The 19,776-nt window shown below is 33.9% G+C and overlaps 1 protein-coding gene across 3 annotated transcripts in view; it reads right to left on the bottom strand.

Moving 5' to 3' along the window:
• LOC143256081 (E3 ubiquitin-protein ligase RNF38-like) overlaps window positions 1-19,776 on the bottom strand; it is a 113,015-nt gene that overhangs the window by 71,251 nt on the left and 21,988 nt on the right. The window contains exons 1-3 of one of the 3 annotated variants that reach the window (XM_076512757.1): window positions 5,392-5,696; window positions 4,801-5,001; window positions 1,526-1,748 (exon numbers count right to left, since the gene is read on the bottom strand). In XM_076512757.1, coding sequence (XP_076368872.1) covers window positions 1,526-1,748; window positions 4,801-4,956 — 379 coding nt within the window. In that variant the 5' untranslated portion in view covers window positions 4,957-5,001; window positions 5,392-5,696. Of the gene's footprint in view, window positions 1-1,525; window positions 1,749-4,800; window positions 5,002-5,391; window positions 5,697-19,776 lie in introns of those variants that run through there. The other 2 variants (XM_076512755.1, XM_076512756.1) reach the window with 2 other exon arrangements.

Here is a 19,776-nt window from a genome sequence, read left to right as displayed (position 1 = left end):
ACACAAATATCATGCTTTGCTTGGAATGCTTAGTACGAGAAAAATAAAATCACTGAAACGCAAATAATTTTCTTGTAAATATCTGAAGAACTTCAACAACACATAGATCACTTCAGCTTTGCTACAAGCCTGCTTAACTAATTATAAAAGTTAAAAGCAGGTTTTATAACAATTACTATTTTCTTTTACATTTGTTCATCATTCTGAAAATTTGACATCACTACAAAACAGACAGCCAATTAAATGTGTATCTTAATTACTATCCATATTACTGATGAGTTTCCCTTGCATGCTTGAATATTCTTCAGAGGTATTTCGTTTCATTATCCTAAAAACCTTCAAAAACGAATGAAATCATATTAACAGAACCCAGCCATTGTTTACAAAATGTGTTTTAATCCATAACAAGAATCACAAGATAAATATTATGTTCATCGTACTTTGTAGAATTCAGAACAGAAACTTTTGCAAAACATCAACTTATTAACAATATTTAGAAATAAAAATATGTTATGTAATACTCTTACTATTATTAGACATACAATCAATACACTAAGAAACGTTTTATAAACTGTCTTGTTTAACTAAGAAATATTGTTCCCAACAGCTTTCCAAATCATATTTCTCAACTATTTGTGCTCTAATTCACTAGTGAATTCACAATTTAGCTGGTTAGAGGATTCCTAATAACATACAAAATGTAAAAATATATATATAAACAAAGTAATTAATTCCACTAATTACTGATAAAATTTCCATGGTCTTTATACATAAAATGAAAGACTTCACCTGATTTCTACACTGAGTGTTGTAATTGTACAAAAACAAAATTACTCAATAGGATGTAAGTGAACCCCACCTGAAATGACTGGCATATAAATGAGTTGTAATCTGAGAGTTGAAAGTCAATTAATATAACTTAATAGGTCTTATACAAAAAGTAATAACCTCTTGTGTAACACTAACACTGATTGTTTTGGGTTTTTTTTATTATTTGTAACATCTTGCAAAGCTACACGAGGAAAAACTATACCTAATTTAGCAGTGAAATACTAGAGGGAAGGCAGCTGGTCATCACCACCAATTCTTGGTTTATTATTTTCATTATGAACAGTGGAATTTAGCTTCATCTTATTATGCCCCTACAGCTAAAAGTGGTAGAGTGGTAACGCTTTGGATTTACAACACTAAAATCAAGGGTTCAATTCCCCTCAGTGGACACAGCATATAGCTCAATATGGCTTTTACTATAAGAAAAATACCCACATATACCAAAAGAGGCAAGCACATTTGATGGGATGGCAATTTAAGCCTGAGACAACAGATTAAAAATTTTCCTTATGTAATCACTTTTGATAAACCAATGTAAAACCCAGAAATAATTATGCAACAATTCTCCAAAGATGCCTTTTTTCTGAAAATCACTAAAAAGGAACAAACTTATTCATTTCCATCAAAGTTCAGGAGGTCAAACTGAAAGAGAAGCATTTTTAATTACTCCAAAAGGTGAAAAAAACTAACCAACCTTGATGTGATCTCCGTTGAGGGACTTCTCTAAGATCATAGCCACTAGAGGAGCTACGATGAGGTGGAGGAAATGAATGCTGTTCCATTACTGGTTGCACAGGAAAAAGTCCAGTTGGAGTGTGACGACCAAACAAGTGTGATGGTGGATGACTGGAAGCTGTTAGAGTATTATCAGCTCCTTGATGAATAAGGTTTGTGGGAGAAGCTAGCTGGCGAATTTCCTTTTAATACAGGAAATAATTTTATTGATAACTTAAAAAAAAAAAAGACATTATGAACTGTCCTTGTAACATTGTAAGTTATGTAATACATCAGTGTAGTGGACACAATGAATAATGACATCATTACACTGCTTAACCCATTACTATCTTGTATATCTGGACTAGTTCATGAAAGTTCAGGTATTTTGCACAAATACCTACGACAGGAACTATACAGCTAAATAAAATATATTGCAGTTAATTTCTAAAGAAACAACATTAAATCAAAGCATAATAGTACTGAAGTCATACAGTAATAAACTTTACCTTCTTTCTCTACACTGAACACAATAAAATTACCAAAGTAATTCTTAGGAGTTTAATTAAACCCAGAATATCAGGCTAACAACAATAACATCATGACTGTAAGGAGTGATTCTAAAACCTAAAACAAAGAATGGAATATTCTCCTCTGCTAAGCATGCCAAAATGGTTTTACTATCAACTCTACAGGTAGAAAAAAAATATTTTATTACATTAAAAATGAAAATATGCAAGTTGTGTTTTAACAGCTCCTGAGTATCACTTTAACAACAAAGTAAAATTTTTCCAAATGTTTATGGTCTACAAGATTCACTTAAATGACAATCAGTACAGTAAATAGTTGTATGGAGAACAATTAATTTTGATTACTTATTCTACAGTAATGCTTCAGTTTTAATTACAATTCTTAAATAACATAACTATCAGCATTTTAACTTACTCAATTTACAATAGTTCACAAAAAAACACAACTGAAACAACTACAGTAAATGCTACCCAGATTTTCATGTGCATCAATACTACCAAGTGTTTGACTGTGCACTTGTCTTATAATAAAATACTTTCCCAGGTTTAATGTAAGCATGAAGGACTAGATAGTATGATTATCACTCTTTTTGAAGTCCTAGAAACCTGTATTAAGTTGACATTTAAAAATTAACAGATAAAATATTGTCTAGCCACAAGCTTGGTTGCCTGTTTACTGTTTAACACTTTTTTTTTATACATTATTAAAAATATTTATGCTTAATACCTATTTATGTAGCAACACCCAAGTTGACAAAATTCTCAACCATAAGAAAGGTATGAAAAAAACTAAATACTGAGTATATGGATGTCCAACAAAAGATTGGTATTCTAATCAAGAACTCCCTTTGTGGTAATTTTCATTCGTTCATCACAACATCAATGAATCTTAAAACACTATGAACTATGTTATGAATCAATTTCAAGATATTTCTCATAAACGATGCCAAAAAGTATTCACAATAATGCAGCCACTATGAAAATCACTAAAGAATGCCAATAGAGGTTTCCATGTTGCCAGTTTCATTTCATCTTGAGCTCACAAAAGTGATGAAGAGAGTTTCAAAATATTTTCATCACATCTGCAATTACAACTAAGAAACTGTTAAACTACTTTAAAATAAAAACACAATTTAGAAACCATCCTGAAGTGCCAACTACTCTAGAACTCCATTCTATCAATACCTGGTGTACTTCATAAAACTTAAAGTATCCATTCAATATCACAAGCATCTCAACTGTGCTAGAATGCTTTACAGTAAAGCTGTTGTAGATGAAACAGTTCTTGGTTTCTGTACTCGTGATATCCATCCCGATATCCTCAATGAAGATACGATCCTGATGTGAACTCTCCAAAGATAAGGAATAAACAATTCAGAAAAGTTATCTTAAGACACAGCTCATGAAGCAATGCACCTACATGATCTGCATTACCAAGTGAAAGATTTGACAGATGAGGAATAAGACTCAGCAACTGAATTCTATTTCAAAGGTTATAAAGTTCAGCAAAGTGTGCCAAAATACACTTGGCTACTTCCAAGCAAGAAGCTGTCCATTTGATCAAAACACTATGTAGTTAGCCATCCCTGCAGTGGAATCTAAAGGTATTTCTCTTTATTAATGCAGTAAAATGGCCTCTACCCCTCCTATAGCCATCTTTTTTAAGTCAATAATGGAATTATTCTTTTGGAGAACTGCACTTAATAAACATGTTACTGCTGAAAAGTTGGTCACTATCAAATTTGTTTCCTTTAAATTCCAGTTTTATATTATATACACAACAAAATACACATCTTTTAAGATTTCAATACTTATCAGAAACTGGTGAAATGAAAACTCGGAAAGGGCATAAATACCCTTCTTTATGGCTACACAAAATTTCCATGGCAATGTTCCAGAAAGAAACACTTGTGTCCATTAATTCAATATTAACCTGATGAAGAGGATATGAATAGTCTTTTAAGGCAAGTGCATATGAAGTCTTTCAATAGCATATAATTTTGTTGTCTGATACCAAAACTACAATTACTACTTTAAACACAATACATGTTAAAATGTTTCCTTAACTATAATATCATTGTTTTGTCTAATGCCAAAACAACAACTAGCATTCTATACCTAACCAACATTAAAATATACGTTTCCTTTAGTACAGAGCTACAATATTATTGTGTTGTCTAATGATACCCAAACAACTAGTGTTCTATACATAACATTAAAATATCAAGCTCTTTGAGTACAGAGCTACAATATTATGTTGTCTGATATCCAAACAGCTAGTGTTTTATACATAACCAACTAATATGTTTCCTTAGATACAGAGCTACAATATTATTGTGTTGTCTGATGATACCCAAACAACAACTAGTGTTCTATACATAACCTGTATCAAACTCAATCTTTTCCTGAAGAGATTTTCCAGTATATTAAATAATTCCTTACTGTGTTTAGCTTTAAATACCATTGGGTTAAAGAAACATCTGATATGAGTTCAATCATCAATGTTTACCAATATAGTAGACACACACAATGCTTCACTGGCAAAAATTCAACAATCTAGTTCTATTACTATTAAGATTTTGCTAAAACATTCACATGTAGCTTTATTCAAGTCTTTTCTGATTCACTTGACAAGTAGCTGTTCCATAAAACTCATGAGGTTATTAGAGTGAAAACATGTAATTAAACGTTGTTTAAAAGTTTAACCTAAGTACAATAACCCTACCTGAAGACAAGCCTGAGGATCTCCTGAGAAAATGTGATTTGATCCTGGGGACAATAAAGTGGGGCTCAAATTCCCATGATGACCAGGTTTAGGTAGTAATGGGTGGTACCTGGTTACACTTGAATCATTCTGACCAGCTGAGGCAGCAACAGGCATGCTGAGTTGTGACCTTTGACCTTTAGCGTATTAATCCCAGCTCGACTACAAAATATTAAAAAAATACAGCTACAAAACTTAAGTCTCTCAGAACTACTGAAATGTCTTTTAGTCTGTATCTACAAATATATCTTAATACATCTACATCAACTGCCTTGTCTTTCACCAAGTCTGTGAATGAACACTAAGCCTAGTTTTCTGCTAACTTGTAGAGGACACGTACGTGTGAAGCACTGCAACATTAGACCAATTTTAGCCTGGCTCCAACTGCCAGTCATTCAAACACAAAGTAACGTAAGTTAAATACAAACTACCACAGTTTCAGAACTACATTATACGTTATAAGTACATGAGAACAACCCAAGACTGGACTAGAACGAAGCTCAACACAGTAGAATCTAAAAAAGTGCAGTAAATCTACTTGAATTTCCTCACCTTGAAAAAAAAAAAACTTTACGTGGGCTGTTTATAAAGCACCCCTTTCACAGCACTAACTAACTTTAGTTTTGCCTGTAGGTAGATTGGAAACAGAGGTTTCAACTGTACGTCGTCGTGAGGACCGAACAACCCACGACGCCAGCTAAGCTTCCACTGACGATGCTATCCTGCTGCTACGCACTTAACTTGTTAGTTGCTTGCTTGCTGAGTCACAGTCGAACGTGAACGAGCAAAACGCGCACTATCATGCCGCGTGCAGGACACGCCATTGGACGATACGCCTGTAGCGTGTGTAGGGTTTGCCGTACCAACTAAAACTACATCCTGTACTACTATAACTTTTAATCCTGGACGGAAAGGAAGTCTTTCTAAACATCGAGTTACTAAACCGAACGGTTAGGCTTCATGTACATTTTCCAAGAAATACGAGGATGTTAACAGCAAGACTAAATCGATCAAACTAGAAGTATTTTAGCCTTCACTATGTGAAAGTTCAAACATACAAACTTATAGACAACACTTACACCCTGTAGGTCAGGTAAAAGTTTAAAATGTAGAAATTTTAAAATTAATAAGATACAATAATGAGTTTATTGCTACCCAATCAGGTTGGGCACCTGTTTTTCTTGTTAGAATAACTAAAGTGACCTTTAGTTAAATTTATGGTCGATAATACTGGGAAAGTTTCTAGCTTCCAAATGTTGAAAATTATGTAAAAAGAGAAAAAAATTGTGCTGACAACATCTCAGGGAAAAAATTACGGATACATAATCCTATATACCAAATCCTAATGTGATGACTTCACTTTATTTTGTACTTTTATTTTGTTGTTTGTTTTGAATTTCGCGCAAAGCTACATGAGGACTATCTGCGCTAGCAGTCCTTAATTTAGCAGTGTAAGACTAGAAGGAAGGCAGCTAATCATCACCACCCATCGCTAAAACTCTTGGGCTACTCTTTTACCAAGAAATAGTGGGATTGATCGTAGCATTATAACGCCCCCACGAGTGAAAGGGCGAACATGTTTGGTGTGACGGGAATTCCAACCCACTAGTCCAGCGCCTTAACCACATGGCCATGTGAGACCGTTTACTTTTATAGTTGTCCCTATCTTGCTGAACTCCAACTCTTAAATTTGCGCAAAAAATACCGGTTAATTTTCACAACGACACAAAAAAACTTACTCATAATAACAAGATACAGTACATCTGTGATTTAGTTTTGTTCATTACGTTTTATTTAATATTAAAAGAAAAATACAATAAAAATATTCTTACACCACATTTCGCTTTTCAAAAAACAAACAAACACGACAGAATAAAAGTTTATTAATCTACCTCAAAGTTTAATATATAAAATGCTCAAAAAGACAATCAAAGTTATTTTTGAAGTCAGTAACACAAAACTGGTTTAAAATAGCTTGATTATACAAAAACTGACTGATTAAACTACAAACAAAATAAGCCGTGACAAGAGAAAATCCATTACGGATATTTTTTGACAATTATTTTATATTTAAAAATGAATAGGAAATATATTTAATGCTGTGCTTTTCGTCAGTTTCTATTTCAGCTAAACAACGAGATATTTATGGTGTCCCACCACAGGTATCGAAACCTAGTTTCTACAGTTCTGACTCCGCAGATTTACCGCTGTGCTATCAGGATCACGTTTCGTCACGTAGACTCCCCCCCTCCAAGAATACCAGTCAAACGGAACATTCTTCTGCTTTGTAGTCACGTGTACGATTACAGCATATGCTTTAGAATACTAATATATAGATAGAACATATAAACTTAAGTTGCATGTGCTAAATCCTGGACAGGTCATGTTTTTTGTAATACAGCCTGTTAGACAAACCTTGTATAAGAATATTTATTATGCGCGCAAGTATTAGTATGGGTTAATATATGTTTAGGCACGAATCTTACGGTTTTATCAATTTATTTACTATTTATTTTATTAATACGGGTACCTTCAGCAAAAAGTCTAATACTTTTATATATTCAGATGGTTCTATCTGTCCTGAAAGTTTTTATTATTTATTCATACGAGTACTTTAAAAAACCCTGGTAAAATTTACAAATCACGAACGTTTTCTGTCGTTCGGGCACTATATTACTTATTTATCAATAATTACAAACTCAATCTAAATATATACAAAATCATATAATATGTATCTTAATCAAATGTATCACATCACAAATATATTTACCATGTTTTATTTATTGATATATTAAACTATATATTTAAACTAGTTCATATGATCAGAGTTGTAGGTTCAACACGGTACCTCCAGTTAAAAAACAAACGTTGATATATATATATATATATATTGGTTCGTGTCTCCACCACAACATTTATTTATCTTTAATCAAAATGAAATAGCAAAAACGAGATATAGTAAATCGATACATAATTTAAATAATAAACTTGCCTTGGACGATATTTTAAAACAATGTTGTTTTTCAGACAATACGGTAAAAAACAACAGAATAAATGTATATACAATATAAATTAAGCTGAGATATAAACCATGATGTGAGAAGGGCAAAACGTATTTCAATGGGAAAAAATACGGTTTTCGTTTGTTTAAAATTAAGCACAAAGATACACAATGAGCTCTCTGTACTCTAACCACCACAGGTATCGACACTCGGTTTCTAGCGTTGTAAGTCCACGGACATGTCGCTGTGGTTCTGGAGGACAGCAGATAAAGAACCATATATCGATAAAGATACACCGATTTCTCAAACTTCTTGCCTTTATTAACAAGTCTCATATTTGTAAAAAAAAAAAAGAAAAAAAGTAGATATAGTGCTCAATGACAAACATCACATCTGAAACAGTTATTCAGAAATTTCACACAGTTGTTGCTCCTAACATAACCGGATTATTCATTAGGCACAGTGCCTAGAGCCTACGAAAATTTGAGGGCCTAACGAAAAATACGAGTCCATGAAAATATTCCTTAAAATTAATCTTAAAAGACTAAAAAATAATAAACATAAAAACATGAAATACATATTTCACTGTAAAAACTTTATTACATCTTTAAGTTATACGATGTATTTTTGTATATACATGTGTCCTCACATTCACATCCTAATGAAACAGATTTACAAAACAAGGAACACACAAACAGAAATACAGGTTATAACAACTAATCCACTGGAACTGATAAGTAGAAATGGATCTCCTGAAGTTGGCTTACAACGCACCCATAACGTTCATATAATTATGTACACAGCACGATAAAAACCCAAGATACCGAGGTTAAAAACGAACACTCTTTTCAAAATTCAACGACACACACACACTGAAAAAACATACTTACCTCAACGGACCTCACGTGGAAGTAAAAAACGAAATACTGTTGTAGGGCTATATGACTTAAAGTATTAAAATGTTATAAAAATCATATATTTCATAAATTACAAACATTAATGGGAACAAATTTGCGGCAAATCAGTAAATTACCGTTAATTAAGCTTACCATAATGCAAAACAATCGATGTCCTTCACAGAAGATATCTATGGGTTATTTTAATCAAACAAAACTCAAATTTATGAATACGATCATTTTTCCATTCTTCAAGTCTGAGAAGGAAACGCGTAAAAATACCTATTGTTAAATACGAAGTAAATTTTTGCACTAACTGTCAATGGAAGTAATACTTATTAAATAGAATTATTAACGTACTCTAAACCTGTGAAAACTGATACGGCAATGTATGAACGCAAACCCAATACAAACAAATAAAATAAAGTTCAAACTACAGAGTGCTGAATGCATTACATTACAATGATTTTGAACATGCTGATCAGTAAGTTACCTGACAACCACAACTGGTGTAGTCGTGGTGAATAGAATGTAACAGACCCACATTTTGACATTTATTTTTGTTTGTGGTAGTGTTACGAAGCTACTGAAACCTTACCACTTCTGGGAAGGGTATATAACAGCAAAAGCACTAATATACTTGGCTCATAAATATGTGTTTACATCAGGTATTTAAAATTTTTAAGGCGGGAATATTCTGTGTTCTTAATATCACCACTGGAAAACGAAGGAATATGAATTAATATTCAAAAAGAGATCGGCAACAAGTCGTACCCTAAGAAAAGTGAGGTGCTTGTAACAACTGAGAAACCAAAAATCCTCACAATCGTCCTCATATTAAATGTACCGTGGAAAGCATAAAGAGAACAGCAGTGTGCTTTAGGACACGTCAAGCTTACAGTGGAGGCTTTTGTAATGGAAACTACGATGCAGGGCAACTGTCAAGATGCAAGGTGGTCAGATAGAGCATGGTTGGACATGGCCTGCAACGACGCGATGAGCCTACAAAATAATTTCAAATATAACACTCAACTTCTATCCTATGTAAAATAAAGATATGTATAACCCTATTTGTTCTATTTTAAATAACTGCAAACATTCGCTTTACCATGGTCGATATAAGCGTTTGCAGAAAGCTGGCTGGAATGTTATTCCAAGTGGTGAATATAGCTTCATAAAGATCGTGCACTGTTTGAAATTGACGTCCATTTCTACAGACTTCCCTTGCCATCCACCCCCAAATATTTTCAATGGGGTACAGTTCGGGTGAACACGCTGTATGATCCAAAAGAACCACGTTATTCGCCATGAAAAAGTCCTTTGTCCTGCGGGCATTGTGGATTGCAGCGTTTCCCTGCTGAAAGGTCCAGTCATTTCCACACAAGCATTTTCCCTAGTAAATGTTAAATGTTTTTACCCTTTTCTTATTTTCATCTTTCGAAGCTCTACTCAAATAAGAGGTTGAGTCTAACAGCGCAAAATACATATTTTTTCTTTATGCTCATTGGCCTCAAGATTTTGGCCATCAGTGTATATATACGTATATGTATGTATTAATTTTTTACTTAATGAAAATCTTTCTCTATCTAGTGAATCAAAACATAAATATCATTGTGTTCGTTGAGTCAATTAAATAAACACTAATTATGTATAATTGAACGAACACTTCCTTCTCTCCGATTCATTCATGCCAGATGAAGTTCCCCATATATATATATATATATATATATATACAGGGAGGGATTAAAACATATTTTTTACGCTTTATAATTCACAGGCACATACACACAGAAAAAACTGAGTGTTCAACCTACCTAACAGATGAACATCCTTACAATGTTGGAAAAATGTAGAAAGTCTAGATCCTAAGTGTTGGAAGTTGCCAAAAATTAGAAATACAGCTTACAATACTGCTGTTCAGCCTGTCACCTCATTATTTTATATTGTTATTCATCCGTGGCTGACGAATACCCCCCTCACAAGGTAATTATAAGTTACACCTCAGTTGTTGATTTTACTTGGCGTATTTTCACGTAGTATATTTTAAAAAAAAGTAATTTAACGATTTTAAATATTAACCCACTATTTTAAATATATTTATTTTTAAACCAACTAAAGAGTTGTTGCTGTGTAACTTACGTACAACTGGAAAAAATCGAGCTTCGTGTAGGAAACCATTTTTTTAGAGGGGGTTAAGGTTGTTATGTATTTAAAATAATTAAAGCAGTTAAATGACTCACCTAGACTTAGACCATTCACGAAATATTTACACATGATGAGCAATACACAACATGCGGCGGCCAGTTTTTTCCTTCCCATCCTTACATATTAAGCACTACCGTACTTTGTGGTATATACAAGTCATGACGGCAACAAACTTATTTAAAAAAAACAAAAAACGGAACATTTACCTAACACTTCTCGTGCATCCACCACTAAAAAATAGTCTGTGAAATACTGCTCTGTAAAACACCAAACGAAGTAACGCTAACCCTTTGTTATTAGTGTTGTTTAACAAATTAAAATATAACGGAAATGTTTATCATTAAAACAAACACTGATACATAAATAATTTTTAAACAACTGATTTAAATCTCGTTTTCAAACGGAATAAAGTGGCTAAAGTTTAGAATAACAAAATTACTAACGACATTGCATCAGATCTTTTAATAATTCTTTACTTGTACCCATGTAACACACGCATGCACCCCCCCTTTCCCCACAGCAAAGACTTTCGCCCCCACACTTCTTAAGCAACTGCCAAGACTTTCCCCCTTTCCTTCATTTTTAAAGTTTTTATCCGTCACACAGACATTACACCGAATAACTTATAATTAAACAAGTAATTTCCCTGTAGAGGACACCTATCCGCAGTACCAAGGCCACAAAGTTATAGGAATACATACGTTAAACTGGGACTTCTTCATCGCGGTCACAGACTCTACCAAGTAAGAAATAACTACGTTGTGTATCATCCAAAACTGTTTTGGTTTTGACAGATCATCACCTAGTTGTTACTTCATTGTTCTGTTTAAAGAAGTAATGTTTAATACACTGAACATCTTGGGAAGAAGTAAAAATCAAAAACAATGTTCAAAATCTGTTTCTTTTTCTCGAGACTTACTTGGTTAACATAACTTTGTAGAGACGAAAGTGAAACTGTATTCATACGTTTCAAAGTGTGGGCAGTGCATTCAAAACACAGACCCTACTGATGGCGTTTCAAGTATGTTTTTTTAAAACAATGTGTATGGCTACGCCTACTATGACTAGCTGCCTATCAGAATGAATGTACTAGCTCAGCAGCACCCACCTCCAACTCTTGGGATACTCTTTTTATGAACAAGTAGTGGGATTGAACACGACGTTTAATGCTCCAATGGCTGAAAGGGCGACCATGTTTGGCATTCAGTTTCGATCCCGAGATCCACAGATTGCCGGTTGAATGCCGTAACTAGAAATGCCGTACCATTTCTGCTTCATGCAGGACACTGCACACAGTCCAAAGCATAGTAATACACAAAATTCCGAATGTCAATAAAGAAAATTTTGAGCTGCATTGGTTTGATGTTAAGATGAAACCATCTTTAAACCAAGTCTAGGTAGAATGTTGAGAATGGTCATTCAATTTAAATCTTTCTTTTGGTAATCTTTCTTCTGCAGGGTGTTCAGAAAGTCACTGTGCAGTTTTGTCTGTTTATAAATAAGTGCACAGTGACTTTCTGGACACCCTGTACTTTACTTCTCAGTTTAACAGTAACAACAATAGAGATCTGTAGCTAGAGGGGGGTGGGAAAGAACAACCAAATTTCAGCCAAAATCTTTGTTCATATATGTATAGAATTAGAAGTCTCACCTTTTAACAATGATTTCAAATTTTTACAGTTACTATTAGTAGTAATATTACTTACAAAACACCAAGAATACCTTAAAAGTTTAACAAAGCATGCTACAGTAGGATTACCAAAACGTTTAGAATTTTGATATCTAAAACAGATAATCTAAATTAGATCTGTGTTCCAATGTTATATGCAATGCACCCCCCCCCCCAAAAAAAAAAAAAAAAAGTGTAAGAGCCTTATGCTTTCTGGATAAATAAGCACACACACACACACAAATAAAAAGATTCCCCTCCTGTTATATTCTGGATGAAGACATAACAAATAAATATGTTGACTGCATTCATTATTTTTCTCCAAATGTATGTGGTTTGTATCTAAATTAATGGGAAGGAAAACAATACAAGCTTCTCCTATCATCATTTCATTTGAATTAAAAACTGGGATTATTTTTTTACATGAAAACCTGCAGACATCACTTAAACCGGAATACCCAACAACTTTCAAGAGAATTTTTACTGAGGTTCAAAACACTTCATGAACCACCTCATGCCTGTATGTGATTGTACCTAATTAATATGAAAATGATTTGGCAAATACCTTTTTAAAAAACTTATAGTAACATTTACCAAAATGTAAAACCATGAATTATAAAAGACTTGTCTTGTTTAAAACAAAAAAAATGCATTAATTTAATCTTAAATGCTATGAGAAACATATATGTTCACAATTACTTTAACCTTCACCTCTATTCCTTGTTAGGCAAAGATAATAGTGTTGCAATTTTTGTTATAAACACACTTTTAGAAACAGTTCTAAAACTCTAGTAGAATATTCATTACTACCTCAAAGGACTTCTGGGTGAAAATAAAAAGAATGTGCCAACATTTCAATCACACTAAATGTGGTATATTTTTAATCCAATACCAGGGCTTATCAGACCAGTTGAAATATCACACAGTGATGTTTCACACACTATTTTTATCATCAATTCTTTTTAACAGCAGTTTTGGTGTGAACTAGATTAACTGAAGTTATTATATATCCAGATTAGGTTCATTACTTTTTTTTAACATCAAACACTTTATTATTAATATTATTTATCTTATATAAATTAACTTCATTCATTAGTCAGTTGTGAAAAACCATCAAGCTAGTATTTTCTAATTCTATAAAGGGTCAAGTGACAACAGCATTAACAGGAGAAAATTACAAGTCTGACCTGTAAAAGTGCATTTCTCTTTAATTTAGCACACTGTATCTCTTTTTCCTACTTCAAAATTATGAAAAAAAAAATGAAAACTGAATATCATGATGTATAACTTAAATAAATCATAGCAACAAAACAAGCTCCACCAGACAGCAGCAAGCAAAGAAGAATGAAATATGTCCAACCTGGAAAACTGCCAGCAGCTGTAACTGGAACTAATCTAGAACCAGAATCATTACTACAAATAATATCATTATCTATTAAAGAAAAACATAGTAATTACTGGTGGACAAAAAAACGAACTTGCACTATGTATATTACTAGTTATGAAACAGTTCATATACAAAACAATATCATAAATGACAATGTATAAACAAACACACACACAAACCTTCAAAAACTGATGAAAATCCATCAGTGAAACCTCAAAGTGAGCCTTTTGGTAGTTTCTGCAATTTTTAGATACCTTGAAAAACAGTAAACACTTTCAGACGAATATTTTTTAAACAATCATACTTTTCATGGTCAATAACTCCAAAAGAGGTAATGATGAGAGACACACTGAGGTTATGACAGGGTATGACAACTCCAAATGAGGTAATGATGAGAGAGACATTGAAGTTATGACAGGGTATGTTACATACTGTGAAAGTATGATAAACAAATCATTCTGACATGTAAGTACGAAATAACTAACAATGTAATATAATAAAACCATGGGAAGACAAAGGTATGCTATTTATAACCTTTCTATCAATAAATAATTACATAGTAGATAATATCAAAACAAATAAATTGTCAATATGTATCTATGGGATCAATAAAGACTAGCAAATTACAACACTAGAGTAATCCTGTGTTAGTAACTTGATATTCCAAATTTGTATTTGTAACAAGACCCTTATATGGCTGCAAAAAAAAAATAAGAGAAGCACTATACACAGATACAACTAAGTGCGAGTAGATTGCTGTAAAGTACACTGAGAGTTAGGTTTGCATCTATAATTATAGTATCCCAAACTATGGTCTTATATAAACCAATATAAGGATACTGAATGCAGGACTGCTTTGCCAGAACAATATTGTTATTTTAAGTAATGATTCAAGCAAAATAAATAACTGTATAAAAGTAAGAGTGAAGAGATAACCTGATAATGTGATGTCTGATGTTAAGAACAACTGTTTTTTACTCACATTTTTGATGGTTTTAAACCTAGCTGCAAAATCTGAGCAATATAATCAACATACTTAACAACATATGAATAGTGATTAAATCAATTACAGATGTAAATTAATCACTTTTTTTTTTTACAACAAGAGATTTTACACTGAAAAATACAAGCTGATAATCATAGATGGCTGTAATCTTGATTTAGACCAAGATGACCATTACAGAAAAACTCCTGTTTTTAATAAATTAGGCACTTATTTAATCTTGCATGTGATACTGAACAGATAAGTCTTGTACGAGCTTGGTATGTTGACAGATAAAATGCCTTACTTGGAGTATTTCTTTCAGTGCTTTTATGATGCTTTGAAAGATCAGCGATACTAAATGTATTGTTCTGAAACAACTTACAGTTCCAATGCCTACTCAAGGCAGCCACATACATACATACATGCTTTTAACATAAAATGGACAAGTTTTGAAAAGTCTGGGTAATCATTAACCACTGTCTCTTTTACAGACAAACATTCTTACAAAACTAAGTATAAAACACAAAAGATTAAAATAATTTCATGAAACTCAAATGGTTGAAAACCTCCCATTTATTTATGAACATGCTTTTGTTTAAAGTCCTTCTAAAAATATTTCAAAATGAACAGACCTTTGAAAAGGTGCAGTGTGCTATGAAAGCAAGTTCTAAAATGACACAGGAAATGTCCAGTAGCTATAAAAGGTAATATTGGATTCTGCTGTATCAATTACTGGCACAATAAAAATCTTTGATGATCATAATTTAAAACAAAAACAAAAAAACCTGTATGACACGTAAATAGTCTTTCTTAAGGGCTTAAAGCTTTTTTTATGTCATTGTTTACAAAACAAAATCTCAGGTGCATATATTCTGTTTATAAATTTTAATTATCTTGTATAGAAAAAAAACTTCAATGTTTATTTTATTGGGTGAGTACAAGTTGCATTGCTGCTTACAAAAAAATCTCAGGTGTTTCATTTAAAACATTTTGTGTCTATTTTAATTCTAACACAAGACACTGCTAAGCATGAGTACACTTTACACAAAATCTAAAAGGTTAATGGTAATTTATATATGTAATTTGTTGTTTTATTGTCCATTAATCAGTACTAGATATCAGAGCTAAAAAAGAGACATTCAAAACTGAGGAAGAATCTAATATCTGACGTGCTGTTTTATTTATACATTTGAAGATGGCATAGTTAAGGCCAAGAACTGCTGAAGTATTTGTCATAAGTTGAATTAAAAAGCATGTTAGTGACAACAAATATCATTTAGCATTAATTACAAAAATTACTCTAATGAAAATGGAGGAATGGTTTCCAAAGTGCATTTATAGAAGAGACCACAATGGCATATGTTTGAAACTTTATACTTTTCCCATACTGAAAATGAATTTACAATAGGTGCTTCCCTCTTCTCACAAGATCAGCTACTCTCATTCATTGCTGCCCTCAATATATAGACGTTTTTATTACACATGCCACAAGCTTTCTGCACCTGCCTGTTGGAATCAAATTATTTCAATGTGAATCTCATGTAAATAATCATGTGTCACTTCTTCACCAATATGAGTATAGTACACACACGATGCATGCGACTCTATCAAAGTATCACTTTAGATGATGAAACACCAGAAATGAGTGGGTAGGAAGAGTGAGAAGTGTGAATGAAGGGAAGGACTTATTGGAAATACATTTTCAGTATAGGAAAATTATAACTTCCAATACAGTACTTCCCTCCCCTCACAAGATTAGCTAAAATTCTACATACTGATTAGGAGGGAGGACTGGTGCAAGGGAAGAACAGATATAACCTCCTCCCCCCCAAAGCATCTGAAGAATATCTCCATAGATAGAGAGAGTCAGATCCAAAGACCCAAAGAAATAAACTTCATTACTTCTGATTCAAGTTCACTCTTCACCCATTTGTGTAATCTGCAAGAATTCAGGGCAGAAAATGAGCGGAGCACATCTGAGTGCAAGAGAATGTGGTATAAGAACGATCCTCACCAAAGAAAAATACAGTAACTAAATCTCACAATAAAAAAGGGGGTAAATGAGAATGCATCCTATGATGTAGAGTGCCTAGGTGGGCTATAATCAGTGAGTCAACTACATCAAAAATCTCCTCACAGGATGCTAACATATGTGCCAGGGTAGGATAAAGATCAAACTGTCTTCACCTTAAACTGAAGAACTGAGAACCACTCCAATTCCTGGGTGTGACACAAGACTAGCTTTAAGCTATTGATCCAGGAATTTGACATCCACCACCTAGAGAAAGTCCATTGCATGTCATCAACTCCAACAACAGTGAAATAGAACAGAACCATCCAATAAGGAATAACATCCATATGATAACAAAAAATGAGGGACAGCCATGAATATAACTGAACAATATCACATATCCCTGCTATGATGCACAACAAAGAAAGAGAAATCAAGAGGATGATAGACAACTCAAAACTTGTGCAAGGACTTTTGTTTATTGGCTCACTCTAAATGTAAAATTAGCCTGCAGGGTACCAACATCCACACAAGGGTAGGAGGAAGGTTCCCAGTCAAAGGAGTAATCTACATTTTGATGTCTTACTCCCATGTATGGTCATTCGCAGATCAGAGGATATTGTGTCCTGAACACTGGCAGAACACCACCACCCTACTTTGAACTGAGAGATTACAGATATCCATCTTATGTGAAACACATCAGGGTGGATGCATCCATGACTGAACACCCCAGCAGCTTGGAACTGTTACATGGTAAGATCTCTTGAGCTCCACTAGGAAAAGGAGGGCTGAGAATATGTTGAAAAGTCTGGAGGAACATCTACACCAGAAACAGTGCAACAGGTGATCACAAAACACTATTCTGAAAAGCAGATCATACTTATTTATTCAACTGAGGAATAATAGGAACATGCAGCTATCCCATTCTACTTTAATCAGGAAATCCAAGGGTTGTACAGCCTGGTACATGCCAATTTATGAAGCAAATATCTTGAGGTTATTTACCAACAAACAATCTTGTAAAACTACACATCTCAAAGGTGAGCATATGAAACCACAGACAGCAAGGCCCTAGTCAACATAGCATACAATACAGATTTTGTGTTAAAGAAAACCTGGTCAAGCACCACACACAACAGAGCAGAATCTACATATTGAAAGTATGAATAAGGGCCCCTGAAAGAAAAGAAAGCATTAATAAAGACTTACTCATCATCAGAGTTGCAATAAAGTCTGAAGTACAGCCACAGGGTTGAAAGCAAAAACTTGAGGAAGCTGAAACCACAACATGATGTAAATAATGGGAGAAGAACATATTAGGGTTGGTCCACATACCCAATTCTAGGATTTCCTCCAATGAAGGTGAGAAACAAGAGAAAAGGTGAGGTGCTGGACATTATAGAAGGTAACATGGAACAAAATACAGTGGGAAGGAGGAACAAGTCAACGATATCAAATGATGAACCCAACTGGTTGCCATGGAAAAAAAGAGACAGGAACAAGAACCATGGAAGGAAGCCATAAGGGCAATATAACAAAGAAGCGCATACACAGGGCAGAGAAGACTATCCCAATCAAAATGGGAGGAAGAGGTGAGAAAGAGAGGGAAGGGAAATAGATGAAAAGGAGAAATTACCTTCACAAGCCACTGAGGTTTAGGGAAGGAAGAAACAATCCAGAAAAAAGGAGAATATAGCTATGGTGGTAAAGTGTGCATATAACATCGATGACAAACTAGTCAGACCACTGACAGCCACAGGCCAAAAGTAGAAGAAAATATGCCTTAAGGGACAAATGAAACAAAGAACATGAAGAAATAGGTTTGAACAGAGGTAAAGTATGACTGACTGACTCCTGTTTGGAATGGGCCAAAAGTAGCCAGTCATCCACATAAAAACAAATATGCAGTCCCAGAACATAAAAATGAAGAGTAAAATCTCTCAAAACTTGACAATAATAAACACAAAGTGTTGAAGCCAGCTAAGAGGGATGAACTAACTATAAAGACAAGATTATACAGAATTAAGAATATGTAGATAAGCACTAAAAACATCTACCTTAGTCATCCACAGACCCAGAGAAAATGCCCACCAAAGAGTGAGGTAAAACTCCATGGCAAAATATGGGAGGTGAAAAGAACAACTGAGGAGCGGACAGATCAATGACGGGTCTTCAGTACCCAGTCTTCTTGGGAACCACAAAAAATGAGAGTAAAACTCATCTGAATGATGTGGAACAGGACTGATAGCCTATTGAGTGAGCAAGTCCTGTACCACCTCTGATAGATGCTAGCAAGTTATGGGATCCTGAAGAGAAGGAAATGAAACATATACTTGGAACAAAGGAGGTGAGGTGGGAAATGCAAGCATACTCTTGCAAAACCTGAAGTACCCAAACTTTGGTGGTAAAAGGATGCCATCAATGAACAAAACCACAAGTTGAGCTCTCACTGGGTCCAAACCTGCCAGGTAGTTACTAGAACTGTTGGCAACATATAATGTATCAAGAAAAACAATCAACCATGACACAACAAGAATGAAGTACAGGTAAGAGCTGAGAAGGGGAAGAATGGGAAATCAGAGTTGGTACCACTATCATCTCTCCTTCAGAATAGTTGTGAAGGTAAGACAGATGCAGGAAAATTTGGCATGGGTGAGACTAACTGGAGACTTGGTGCCCACCCCCTCAAAAGGGAAAAACCAAACCCAACAATTGTTGATCAAGATATGGATTGTCAACCCTATGATATGCAGGGGCAGACTGATCCATAGCCCATGAGGGA

The sequence above is a fragment of the Tachypleus tridentatus genome, chromosome 7 (assembly GCF_004210375.1).
Source record: "Tachypleus tridentatus isolate NWPU-2018 chromosome 7, ASM421037v1, whole genome shotgun sequence".
In the NCBI taxonomy this organism is placed as follows: Eukaryota; Metazoa; Arthropoda; class Merostomata; order Xiphosura; family Limulidae; genus Tachypleus; species Tachypleus tridentatus.
This window is presented reverse-complemented; position numbering and strand designations above follow the sequence as displayed.